Genomic DNA, 14,420 nt, shown 5'->3' with positions numbered 1-14,420 from the left:
GGCTGCTTGCGTGTTCAGCTAGGGACTCCAAATGTGCAACAATACACAACACACTGCGATCAGCAGGTTGGAAATTAGTTGGCGCGCAGATACGCTTAGGTTGGCTCACCTTCACAAACCACGAGAAGCCACAGGTGCAGATGAAGAAAACCTCACGGAAGACTTCGGGGTCGGTTGGCGTGTCGAAGACCATCTGGGCAGCAGCGAGAGAGCTGATGACGATATCGGTGGTGGCGATGAAGATGGCGCCCAGAAGCCGGAAGCCCGGCTTGCGTCCGCCAGGGGGCCTCCAGATCCCAGTCCACGACAGCGCCACCGAGCTGGGACCGAGCAGCTCTTGGCTCTGGCGAGCCGTGTCCGCCATCCCAAGCACCAGTAGGGCCGCCAACGGATCTACAATGGAACAGGGGTGCAGTAAAGTGACAGACGAGACGCCGTAATCACTGTTGTAGTTTATACACTAACTTACACACTGAAGAGCCAAAGAAAGTTGTACTCCTGCCTAATATCGACTAGGGCTCCGCGAGCATGCAGAAGTGTCGCAACACGACTTGCAATGGACTCGGCTAATGTCTGAAGTGGTGCTGGAGGAAACTGACACCATGAATCCTGCAGTACTGTCCATAAATCTGTAAGAGTACAAGAGGGTGGAGGTCTCTTCTGAACAGCACGTTAAATGGATATGCTGAATAATGTTCATGTCTGGGTGGTTTGGTGACCAGCATAAGTGTTTAAACTCAGAAGAGTGTTCTTGGAGCGACTCTGTAGCAATTCTGGAAGTATGGGGTGTCGTACTGTCTTGCTGGAATTGCCCAACTCTGTTGGAATGCACAATGGACATGAATGGATACAGTTGATCAGACAGGATGCTTACATACTGTGTCACTTGTCAGTGCCGTGTATCTAGACGTATCAAGGGTCCCATATCACTCCAGCTGCACACGCCCAACACAGTTACAGAGCAGAGCATCCATCAGCTTGAAGAGCGCCTGCTGACATGCAGGCTCCATGGATTCATGAGGTTGTCATAATGCCCTTACACGTCCATCTGCTCGATACAATTTGAAAAGAGACTCCTCCGAGCAGGCAACATGTTTCCAGTCATCAACAGTCCAATGTTGGTATTGACGGGCCCAGGCGAGACGTAAAGCTTTGTGTCGTGTAGTCATCAAGTATACACGAATTGGCCTATGGCCCGAAACCTCATATCGATGATGTTTCGTTGAATGGTTCGCACGCTGACACTTGTTGATGGTCCAGCATTGAAATCTGCAGCGGAAGGGTTGTGCTTCTGCCACGTTGAACGGGTCCCTTCAGGTGTCATTGGTCCCGTTCTTGCATGATTTTTTCCTGGCCGCAGTGATGTCGGATGTTTGATATTTTACCAGATTCCTGATATTCACGGAAGATTTGTGAAATGGTCGTACGGGAAAATTCCCTCTTCATCGCTACCTCGGAGATGCTGTGTCCATCGCTTGTGCGCCGACTATAATACCAAGTTAAAACTCATTTAAATCTTGATAACCTTCCATTGTAGCAACAGTAACCATCTAACAACTGCGCCAGACACTTGTTGTCTTATGTTTGCCCATCTCTGTGTCTGAATACGCATGTATATACCTGTTGCAGTGTATGATGCAGCTCTACACTCTTTCCTGGGTCTGACTTACCAACTCTTCATATTTGGTCCACACTGCACATGTATTTAAAAATATAATCCGCACGCTACCGTGCGGTGCGTGACGGAGGATAACGCCTACCGGTACTAGTCATTTCCTTTCCTGTTCCAGTTGCAAATACAACGAGGGGAAAACGGCTGCCTATTTGTCACCGTACAAGCTCTAATTTCTCGTATCTAATCCACGCGATCCTTACGTGAAATGCATGATGGTAGCAGTAGAAAACTTTCGCATCGGCTTATAATGGAGGTTCTCTAAATTTTCTTAATAGTGTTCCTCGAAGAGAATGTCGTCTTCCCTCCAGCCATTCCCATTTAAGCTTCCAGTGGATCTACGTAATATTTGGGTGTTGCACGAAACTTCCGCTAACAAATCTAGTGTCCCGCCTCTGAATTGCTTCTACGTCTTTGTTTAATCCGACCTCGTGCGGATCTCAAATACTCGCACAGTGGTGATGGATAGATCGCAGTATACGCGGCCTTCTTTACGGATGAACCACGGTTTCCCGAATTTCTCTCAGTAACTCGAAGTCGACTATTTGCCTTCCCTATCACAATCCTTACATGCTCGTTCCATTTCAAATCGTTTTGCAATGTTACACCCAGATATCTAAACGAAGTGACTGTATCAAGAAGCACACTTCTGATGCTGTATCCGAACATTAGATGTTTGTTTTTTCTTCTCATTCGCATTAACTTACATCTTTCTACATTTAGAGCTAGCTACCATTCAGCACAATGACTAGAGGTTTTGTCTGAGTGATCTTGAATCCTCATACAGTCACCCAACTTTGACCCCTTCCCATACATCATAACATCATCAGCAAACAACTGCATATTACTGCCCACCCTGTCCACCACATCACTTGTTCATATCGAAAATAATAAGTGTCCTATAGCTTTTTCCTGGGGAGCGCCTAATCATAATCTTGTCTCTGATGAATACTCGGCATCGAGGACAACATGCTGGGTTCCGTTACTTCCTCGGACCGCCTTGCTATGATAATGTCTAGGTCTTCCTTTACAGTTTTCACATTCCACTCTTTCCTCCGTTAGCGAAGTGTTTCTTATTGCTTCGGGATGCGTCCTGTTAGCATGTGCCCCATTATAGGGAGCCTATGACATCTTTTCTCCTCAGTTCGAGTCGGTGCATCTTCATTGCATCTACCAATTCAATCTGCAGCATTCCTCTGTGGCACTGCGTTTCATAAGCATCTATTCTTTTCTTGTCTTTACTCTATTTGTTTAATTTCCATATAGGGTAACACTCTATACCAACACTAAGCGCCTTTTATTGTGTTGTCTATAAACGTACATGCCGCATTACGAAGCCAATGCACCTCATGCCCCGTATGTTCACTGATGACTAACAGGAGCATCGCATAGTTTATGCGACTCCACCTATCTGTGGTACATAGGCTGCAGTCACTAATATATGAGGTGTATATCCAGTGCATATTTCGGACGGATGGGAAGCATGCTCGGATGACCGAGGCGGTGACCACTCGTAGTATGTCTGGCATGTATTTTTACCTGTTGCCATTGACTCATTTCAATGCCCACTGTAGCTAATGTCTTTGAAAACCTTTGAACTGCTATCACTAACTGTCGACACTGGAATAGGTCACACTTTAAAGTGGTAACGAAGGAAGGAAGGAAGGAAGGAAGGAAGGAAGGAAGGAAGGCCCTTTGGCTATGGACGTCGTACGAGACGGAATACAAGCTCGGTATGTGTCAAGGATGGAAGGCTGGGGAAGGAAATCGACTGTGCTGTTTCAGAGAAACCATCCTTGCATTTGCCTAGAGCAAGTTAGGGAAAGCGCCTTAAAATGGTAAATGTGTAGGTACCAAGGGAGCTTCCAATAACGTCCCGCAAGTTATGAAATACACTCATATTCTAAAAACCTTTCAGTGAAACAACAAGTTGCACTTTACACTCGACAGCAAAGGGATAGGGCCACTGTAGACGAAACGGCAGAAAATTCAGACCATTTGGCAACGGCAGCAGAAAATCTGATCCTGGGTTTGAAGTCAGAGGAAGCGAGGCATATAATTAGGAAATGTGACATAGCTGACGTTCACTCTGAAACTTCCTATGCCCCAGGTCTCAGGATTGTTTAGTTTCTGGGAAAGTACGCCCTAGTACACCTGCTGCCTATGAGACAGATTGTGCATCAGACTGATGGTTCGAAAAGCGGCAACAGATGCTGGATATCAAGACAAAGGCTGTCATTGGTATGCCGGCCGGAGTGGCCGAGCGGTTCTAGGTGCTTCAGTCTGGAACCGCGCGACCACTAAGGTCGCAGGTTCGAATCCTGCCTCGGGCATGGATGTGTGCGATGTCCTTAGGTTAGTTAGGTTTAGGTAGTTCAAAGTTCTGGGGGACTGATGACCTCAGAAGTTAAGTCCCATAGTGCTCAGAGCCATTTCAACTACTTTTTTGTAACTGGTAACGCGCAGATATTTTTTATGTGGTGCCCTAATACGTGTGTTGGTTGTTTTTCCTCTGCGTCGAACCGTCTTCCCGGGAACAAGCCACATAATTTACTACGTGATTTTTTCTGCACGGTCATAACGGAATCACTAAATTAACTACCATTGTCACTACAGACTACTCGTTTTTCTTCCACGCGTCTACACTTCAACACCTGACTTGCCGCGTAGGGGAAAATAACTATTAATGGCATGCTCTTGCCACATGTACTTGGGGGTACTACCCAATCCAAAAAACAAAGTCTTATAATAGCCAAAATTATTATTCTGAGGTTCTGCTGTTCAGTACACCGTCGTGAGTCACCAATAGAAATTTCTACACGTGTACCCATTACAGTCTGTATATGAGGCACGAAGGCAATAAAACGGCTTGTGTTTAACTGTTTAATACAAATAGCTGCAAATGAAAGTCATATTACATGTAGAAATTTTTTGCTAAAATGTTCGTCTTTTGCACAATGAAATCATAGGTTTACAAGTTTTTTAATGCAGATTAATGCTAGAAACTAGCCAGTCGCAGTTATATAGATTCATACTATCATCGGGAGCACTCTCTCGTCAATTTTCTCGACGTCTATTAGTTTTTTGTGTGGTGTGGTGATCCGAATAAGCAACCTTTTTTATCTTACCAACGAACCAATTCACCAGAAAGAAAACGACCATGGTATTTAGAAGAATGTTTACCCATACTAACAGGCTTGAGAGTAACGAAATAGCTGGCCTTAAAAAAAAATGGCTCTGAGCACTATGGGACTCAACTTCTGAGGTCATTAGTCCCCTAGAACTTAGAACTAGTTAACCCTAACTAACCTAAGGACATCACAAACATCCATGCCCGAGGCAGGATTCGAACCTGCGACCGTAGCGGTTTTGCGGTTCCAGACTGCAGCGCCTTTAACCGCACGGCCACTTCGGCCGGCATAGCTGGCCTTACTGCATGTAGCCTACCCTGTTATTCGAATAGTTCTGTATTTCAAAAAATAGCGAAAGCTACTTCCTCAGAAGAGATTTCGAACCGCTAAAATAAATCTATCGGGGAATGATTCTCAAATTACCAAGAAAATAAATGTTGGGATAGTGATTCTCAAAAGAAGGAACAGAACTTCAGTTCCTCCTCTTCACCCCCACCCCCCCTGCCCCCTTTGCACCCCACTCTCTCTCTCTCTCTCTCTCTATCTCTCTCTCTGTTTCTCCCTTTAACTCTGCCCTCCCAAAACTAATAAAAAATATCAAGTGGATTTCGTTTAGATTACCCTCTTCCTCTTAATCAGCAATCTCCCCCTCTTTCCACTCTTTTACTTTCGTTCTCTGTCATTAATCCCGAAATCTACGAAATAGTCCAATTTTAAATGGTCTGTTTCATAACTCACTCTTCGTTCTCAAAACTTTCACGCCTTGTATCCTTTTCTCCCGATCATAAATGGAGCTATGACATACTGAGGTGTCGCAGCTACGGCGCGATTGCGAATTTGTCTACTAAAGCTTTCTTGTATGAATGTATGTGAGCTCCAGTGTAAGCAGTCAGAATCTTATTCGATCTGCAACGGGCGAGCTGTGTCCTGCAGACATGCGTCATGACCATATGGTGTGACTGCAGCGTGTGAAAGTAGCGGAGAAGCGGTTACATAGTAGTTACATTCTCTGGAACTATAAAAATTAATAACCGGTCTAAAAATAGCCTGAGGAACTTCATATTAGATACATAACCTTCTGTTGTGTAAAGGAACAATCTGTCAAAATCTGTAGACAATAACTGTCATAATTTGGAAGTTAAAAAAGGAAAAGTCAGTAAAAAACGTGACTATCCGCGACACTTAAAAAACTAAATCAATATAAACATGTTAATAGTTCACCAACTGTGACTATTTGAAAAGATATGTTAACACCTCGCTGTTTAGATTCAAATTTGGAAAGTTCACAGTTTAGAAAACCTTTCGTAATTACGTGTTAGAGTGAGTGTGAAAGAGAGTACTTGTGTGAGTGTATGTGGGACATTCGCAAATATCAGAGATTTTCAGTTTGTAATTCTCTATAGGAACTTGCAAGTGTTCCAGCTTTGTATCGTGGGAACGAATCCACCAGTGGTTCTCCTACTAGTGGAGACGGATGTCCAAGTATGTTTGAATATGTAAGAGACAGCCAGAACGTTCGCGAATATATAGTTAAATTCCAGACGTAAAGTACAGCTTAAGGTTTATTTCATTTTATTTGTTTAACAAGAGAGTTTTGAGTTGCTTATTTTAATGGCGTCAATGAGCTGAGAACAGTGGTTGGTTCTTGCTAGATTTTGGCGCGAGCCGCGCCCTGAAAGTGAGTTCTGATTGGCCGTAATTCTGTACAGTCAATAAGAGGTGAGACGGTTTGCCACCTAACGCGTGGGATAGAGGGGCTTGTAGAGGCAGAGAGAAGGAGGAGGTGGTGGACTAGCTTTCGAAGGAGCCAGTCCTGCTGAAAGTGTCCGAACGCATTACGTGTATAATGAAGTGACATTGTGTCTTCGGCGTTTCGGTACAGTGGTAAAGGTAGCTGGTGTTTACCATTAACTATTTGCGAAATTTTAAGAGTCGAGAGATATTTTGCTCTGGAGAAAATCGCGTGTGTAAGCTTTGAACTAAAAGCGTGGCGGTACTAAGTAAATTTTTGTTTACTGAATATTTATGGCGAGCTAAAGCTTCATTTAAAGACAACCACTGAATGCCAAGTGCTAAAGTAAATAGCAGTTTATTGACTGTGTTACTCTCGTAAATAATTTCGGAATTGAATAGGAAAAGCTCTGGCTGTTTGAGTGTGACGAGGTCTGTGAACAGGAACTTTAATGATTTAAACACATGTTGCCTGATGATCTTGCTTAATAGCAATAAAAAAAATCCTAATGCAAGTTTAAAAGGACCTTTGAACTTAGAAATTTGAACAGCAACCCATTTCCGATTTATTCTTTACAGTTCACAAGACTATTTTCAGTTTTTTGTACTTACAGTGGCCTCCGACGTGTAATTATTAAATCTCAGTTTCTTCAACAGTGCTTTTCTGAGATCTCTTAAGTAGATGCAGTCAGGAGTTACGTGTGCAGATCTGCAGCAGTAGGTGGACAACACATGTTGCAGAACCTCCGTCGATTTGCGAAAGAGCGTGTTACGTCGCAGTACTTCTTCCTTGTGGTAATGTTTTTTCATCATTGTGTTTTGTGGTTACAGCCTTCTTCGTATTCTTTGTCATCTCCCTCACTTCTTCCTTACCATCTCCCTCTTTCTCTCTCTCTCTCTCCCCCCCTCTCCCTGTCCCTGCCACCCCACCTCCTTCTCCCTTATTCTCACCATCTCCCTCACACGCACACACACACACACACACACACACACGCTCGAATAGAGGCTATAAGAGAGGTCTTAACGTTCAGAAAGAAGCACAGCGTAGTGGTTAATTTCTGCAAAATCTTGGTTTCACTACACTTTTGTCGTCCATGGTGAATGAAGAAGTGATGTTTTGGTTACAATAATAATATAATGAACTCTAAATTAAGTTCCTGTGCGCATGCGCGGTGGTTCAGCAACAGTTTCCGACTTTTGAAGGCCAGTGTAGTTATTTAGTGCAGAAGTAGAGTGCGCAATACATAAAAAGCAGGTGTTATTAACAGAAGGCAGCTTTATCACATAACGGACTAAGGTTTTTAGATCGCTTAGAAAGAAAAAGAACTTTATTGTTTCCACTAGAACTGATCTGTTTCATTGCTTGTGCCTGCTGGCTTTTCTTGTTTTGAACATTGATCCAGAGAAGTTTCCTTTACTGATGGAATGGGATGTAATCAGATTGCTACAGAGCCGACAGTAGTATGTAGAGACGAGTTTTCATTCTTTTGTCACCAGCAAGTTATCTGTGTTAGACATCACTATGTTATCATCTAAATTAGTGTTGCAAATTGTGAAACATAAATGTCTTTTGGAATTAATTGTTGATCATTTTATTTTCCAAAACTTTATGTAAAAGACATAGTTAGCCTAATTCCTATTTAAAACATATCTCTGTATTTTGTAAAGCTTCACTCTGTACAAGGACTTTTGTAGAATCATGAAATTGAATTATAACTTTAGTTTTATTAACATTTTGATGATACTGTATAATACTGTAGTAGCATTTCCTTATATATAACACTGTGGTTACTCCTGCCAACTAAAGTTCACGTCGGCAGTAACATGCAGCAGTTGTGCCAGTTAGTAATTTAAGTTAGCCGGCAACAGAATTTATTACTTTCAGAACGCTCTAGATAATGTTTTTCAGCATGCAGCATTCAGTTTTGATTAGTGAATATATAAAAATATTATTTCAAACGGTGTTGGTATAATTGAATGGAAATAGAAGTAATAAATGCCCTGACAAGTGCAAACATTTGTAGGGCTATTAATTTTAAAATGAAATCATGAGCAAAATTTTTCAAGCACCGAAGATAACTAAAAATAAAAATCAGTGGATTTCTGATGCTTTCTACGCTCAGTTATGCTCCTGGACTAAATGTACGGATAAAATTACCTGAAAATCACAAATTTAATATTTGTAGTTTTAAATAATAATAATAATAATAATAATAATAATAATAATAAGTCGAAATTAGTAAAATTATTTCGGATTGTAATATGGTGGTAGCATCAGTAACCTAATATTTAGACTATCATGTTGAACGTTGTATGGCTTTCGAGCTTAAAAACGTGTTCTCTAATTTTTGTCTACAATAAATATCAAAGCGGAAAGTAATATTATCAGGTAGTAAGAGGAAATGGTTATTTTGAATAAGAACATCTTAGTTTAAGCATTACTGTGTCTTTTATGGACAGTAATGGAAGCTACAAATTACTGTAACCAGTCACAATATATTTTCTAAGCATTTTGGAGTGCTCAACTTCCACGACCAAATGGATCTGTGTGAATCAACGAGGCATGCAAATACTGTTTGTACGACATAAGGAACTCTGTGGCACTGTCTACTAGCATAAGAGAAGAAAACGACAACTTTTTGTATATGAAATCAGCATCTTCTACGTTAAACCTTCTACTAAAATAGTGCTTTGATTTTTGTTTCCTGCTACCAGACATTGCCACAGATTATTGAAAAGTCGTACATTCAACGTATACATGCCTTAATAATCTAGATAAATCAGTGCAAAACTGAAGAAGAATGTCAGTATGTTACAAATGATTCTAATAATTTGCAATTTCAATTGAAAATGGATATTAGTGAATTTCATTTTCTAATATAGAATTAGACGTATGTCAGAAAACAATAGCGACAGGTATCGCAAAAGAATCGTCGTACCTTTCAAGTGCTGCAGCTCGAAGATGTTAACGTACGATGGATGGGCGCTACTGCTCGCTGATGTCAGTCGACGTACGACCGAGCGAGATATCTGTGGCGAGGGGTAACGCACCTACAAATGTCTGCGTTGGTGTGCCTTCTCCCACTAAGTGCTGGTCTAAATAATTCCGTGTTGTCATTCTACAGATTTATGACAAATGAACACGTCCCAGCTAAGAACTTGCAAAGTACTGTGCTGTATTGATGGCTGACAAGCGGAGAGTTCAGGGAAACGTCATTCAAATATCGTATGACTCTTATTATTGAGCATTTCTGAGCCACTAGTCTGCTCGTTTCTGTTTCCAGTGACGAACAGCTTTAATTTACGGAGTAAGCAGTGGAGTTTCGGCTATACTTACTAAGTAGTTCCACGTTAACTTTTAAACAGCAATTACGTTTATTGTGGGTACTGTTTCGTAACAAGCAGTCTTCATTATGATCTCCCGTAATTGGTGCTATTAATATTTACAACTGTGAGGAGCTACTGGTTTATCGCGTTCACATTTCCGTGTTTCTGACCTCTTTCTGTGTCAAAAGAATCTCTCTCCCTCTCTTTCTGCAGCTACAGTTTTAATAACAGCGATTTTATACTAAAGAGTGAGATCATATTTTTCCTGATGGTTTACCTTTCCTCAGATTTTCTCTTCTGAAATTCCATCACCTGCAGTTGCCTTTTCTCACTTCATATACATGTTGTACAGTAATTGCTTCAATGATATATTTGCGCAGTATATCCGTTTTCCTCGAGGCAGAAGTTATTTGGCATTGTTCTCCTTCTTGTATCAATATAAACATTGCTTTATTGCTATATTCATACACCTCAACATTTTTGTTTTCAATTCTACTTCCGCTGTGCAGTGTCCCCTTGTAAATTAGCGTGGTCGAATTAAATTAGGTGATTCCGGAAAGGTTGAATTAGGAAATGTGACACAAGAAGTAGTATATGGAACTTGCTGCTTTGGCACCAAAGTAAGTGACGAAGGCCGAAGCAAATGGCGTAAAAAATACAGACTCACAATAGCAAGGAAACATTTTTGAAAATGTGAAGTTATAAATATCGAATACAAATTGAAGTATTTGGAAGTATGTTATGAAAATATTTGTCTTGGCAGTAGCATTGTACTGAAGAGAAATGTGCAGGATAAATGTATAAGAAGACAACAGAAGCTTATGGAACGTGGTACTGCGGAATAATGTTGACAATTAGAGCGGTAGATCGTATAGTAGACGAGAAAATAATAAATATAATCGAGAAGAAGAAAAGAAATGTGGGGCACAAGTTGACTAATAAAATGAACGGATTGATACGACTGACTTTAAGGTAGCAAGGAACAGTTAACATGGTAATGTATGGAACTGTTGGAGAGGGAAGTGGGGAGGGGCGGTATACAGGAAGGAGGCAAAAATCGTAGTGGGAGACAGAAATATGATTAAAATTAATACGTCCAAGTAGAATATGGTTTGTAGTAGTTACGCATAGATATTGAGACTGGCATAGGATGGACTGCCGCGTGGGATTAGCCGAGCGGTCTAAGGCGCTGCAGTCATTGACTGTGCGGCTGGTCCCGGCGGAGGTTCGAGTCCTCCCTCGGGCATGGGTGTCTGTGTTTGTCCTTGGGATAATTTAGGTTACGTAGTGTGTAAGCTTAGGGACTGATGACCTTAGCAGTTAAGTCCCATAAGATTTCACACACATTTGAACATTTTTAGGATGGACTAGGTGGAAAGCTGCATCAAAACCAGCGTTCATACAGAAAACTATGGCAACAAAGGTACTGTGGAGTTTTAAAATACGTAGTCGTGAATTATTTTCTTGTATCTCACCAACATGTTCAACAGTCTGGTCTATATCTTCGACTTCTTTCCCCGACGGTTGTATCAGTTACTATTTTCCGTTTAATATTCTCCCATTAACATCAGACGCTAGCACAACAGTGTTCAACAGTCTGTCTAACAGCCTGTTATTAGTTTTACGCAGTTGAGTTTATAAAGGGTGAATACGGGAACCATATTTTTAAAAAGAAACTGCAAGTCGTTTTGTTTCATTTTTAGCTTGCAGTTTCTCGGAAATGACATCGTCTTCCATCGGATACTAAATAAAATCTTTTCTATTTTATAGCACTACTATTTTCGGCAGTCGTGTGTTATTTGCACTGAATACGTACAAATTGATGTTGGTGTTCATTGTGAAGGGGTCAGGTTACAATACACAAAAATTAATTAGCCACTCCATAAAGTTCCGACTCTCCTGTTATAACGAAAAATATGTCCCCGATGTGGCATCGTAGCTGATTCGTTGCACTTTTTGTTTAGCATCCTGTTGGTAATCTTGTTTTTGATCCCGTTTCATCATATTCTTCATCTTTTTGGATGTAGAGTGTACCGTATCTTTAGTTTCACGATCGTGCAGATAGCAAAGAGTCGAAAATTACTTTGCGATAAGGGTTTAATGGCCAGCAATAATTACTTTTTGCTTGGCATACCGTTACCTCACTTAAACTTCACAGCACTAAATTAAGGTCACTGCATTGTTTAAAATGGTGACTGTTAACCTCAGTGCTCGCATTACAACACAATCCATTCACTTCGAATTCAAAATCATATTGTCCCAATGATTGCGGTCGTTGTTATGCCAAGTGTTGTAATTACAGGTGTATCAGTAATGTCTACGTTTTATTATTCGTAATGCGCGTTCTGTGAAAAACTGACTGTTGCTTCTTTACGAATCTTCCGCTACACGATGTAACTGTCTCCTCAAGTTTTTCTTTCTCAACAATTATTTTAGAGCTCGCACAGAAACATTTGTGTCCCTTTTTCCTGAGACCTGTTCGAGAGTAGAACGGTAGAGAAGTAGTTTGAAGGTGGTTCGATGAAACCTCTGCGAGGCACTTAATTGTGAGTTGCAGAGTAATCATGTAGATGAAGATAACATTTGCAAATCATTCGTAGTTTGATCAGTGCAGTTCCTCTTACGTTTCTTCCCCGAGATAACATTTCTTCTACTACTTACGACACATATTGCTAATCTTCAATCTAGATATTCGTTCGGCTATTCGGACAAATCTTGCTGATGTACACCTGCAAGTTCCGGGTAAAACTAACTCTTCTTCTTTGAAAACGAGATCTGAGCTGTAGACTGTAATAAAGACCACCGAGGATACATTTCTCCATTTCTCAAGGTGGCAACACCTAACTCATTGAGGCAGGCACTTCTTCAATGTAAAATAAATGCAGTCTGGAAAACGTGCCACGCACGCATTACTCATTAAAGACTCCGGCCAGCCTGAATCGCTCATTACCGAGCACTCCTACTCTGTTTAGAATTATCCCACATGCACCGTCTATACGATTTTGACTCTTATGATGTGGGTCATTCTGAATTAGGGTTCCTGAATTAGGGTTTTTTGACCAAATGGTTAACTTGGTACACAGTGCCACGATTTTGACTCTTATGATGTGGGTCATTCTGAGTTAGGGTTTCTGAATTAGGTTTTTTGACCAAATGGCTAACTCGGTACACGGTGCCACGATTTTGACTCTTACGATGTGGGTCATTCTGAATTAGGGTTTTTTGACCAAATGGTTAACTCAGTACACAGTGCCACGATTTTGACTCTTATGATGTGGGTTATTCTGAATTAGGGTTTTTTGACCAAATGGTTAACTCGGTACACAGTGCCACGATTTTGACTCTTATGATGTGGGTCATTGTGAATTAGGGTTTCTGAATTAGGGTTTTTTGACCAAATGGTTAACTTGGTACACAGTGCCACGATTTTGACTCTTATGATGTAGGTCATTCTGCATTAGGGTTTCTGAATTAGGGTTTTTTGACCAAATGGTTAACTCGGTACACGGCGCCACGATTTTGACTCTTATGATGTGGGTCATTCTGAATTAGGGTTTCTGAATTAGGGTTTTTTGACCAAATGGATAACTTGGTACACAGTACCACAATTTTGACTCTTATGATGTGAGTCATTCTGAATTAGGGTTTCTGAATTAAGGTTTTTTGACCAAATGGATAACTCGGTACACGGTGCCACGATTTTGACTCTTATGACGTGAGTCATTCTGAATTAGGGTTTCTGAATTAGGGTTTTTTGACCAAATGGATAACTCGGTACACGGTGCCACGATTTTGACTCTTATGATGTGGGTCATTCTGAATTAGGGTTTCTGAATAAGGGTTTTTTGACCAAATGGTTAACTCGGTGCACGGTGCCACAATTTTGACTCTTATGATGTGGGTCATTCTGAATTAGGGTTTCTGAATTAGGGCTTTTTGACCAAATGGTTAACTCGGTACACAGTGCCACGATTTTGACTCTTATGATGTGGGTCATTCTGAATTAGGGTTTCTGAATTAGGGTTGTTTGACCAAATGGTTAACTCGGTACACGGTGCCAGTTGCAGGATGCACATCTAGCGGATACCAGATAAGCAAAAATTTCATGTTCAAATGTTCGTAGGGTTATTGACTGATTATAAAAGTTTAAAATGCTGTCATGGTGTACTCATAAAAGGGTATAATCTTATGTAAAGTTCAGCACAGGAACACAAGTATTATATTTACTAAATATGTGTGTACATTGATAGGAAGCTGTTTCTGCTCTGAAAGGTGATGTCTGTTCCAGTTTCTCGCCTGTTGCTTAAGAGTAGCGCTAGTACCGGAACTATGAGGATGCAAATCAGGTTTGCTTCAACATTGTAAAGTCGTGAACGTCAGTTATCCTTGAGATGTCTGCAACTCATGGTCTAGTGACTAACATTGCTGCCTCTGGATCACGGGGTCCTGGGTTCGATTCCGGGCGGGGTTGGGGATTTTATCTAACCTGGGACTGGTTGTTTGTGTTGTCCTCATCATCCCATCATCATCATCATAATTCATGACAGTGGCTCGATTGG

The 14,420-nt window shown here is 41.2% G+C and overlaps 1 protein-coding gene across 1 annotated transcript in view; it reads right to left on the bottom strand.

Moving 5' to 3' along the window:
* Positions 1-9,554, bottom strand: part of LOC124803403 — a 35,032-nt gene extending 25,478 nt beyond the window's left edge. The window contains exons 1-2 of the mRNA XM_047264586.1: positions 9,474-9,554; positions 110-393 (exon numbers count right to left, since the gene is read on the bottom strand). Of these exons, the coding sequence (XP_047120542.1) occupies positions 110-364 (255 nt within the window). The 5' untranslated portion in view covers positions 365-393; positions 9,474-9,554. The remainder of the gene's footprint in view (positions 1-109; positions 394-9,473) is intronic.
* Between the last annotated feature and the right edge of the window lie 4,866 nt (positions 9,555-14,420).

The sequence above is a fragment of the Schistocerca piceifrons genome, chromosome 6 (assembly GCF_021461385.2).
Source record: "Schistocerca piceifrons isolate TAMUIC-IGC-003096 chromosome 6, iqSchPice1.1, whole genome shotgun sequence".
In the NCBI taxonomy this organism is placed as follows: Eukaryota; Metazoa; Arthropoda; class Insecta; order Orthoptera; family Acrididae; genus Schistocerca; species Schistocerca piceifrons.
The sequence above is the reverse complement of the archived record's forward strand: the minus strand, read 5'-3'. Positions and strand labels throughout refer to the sequence as shown.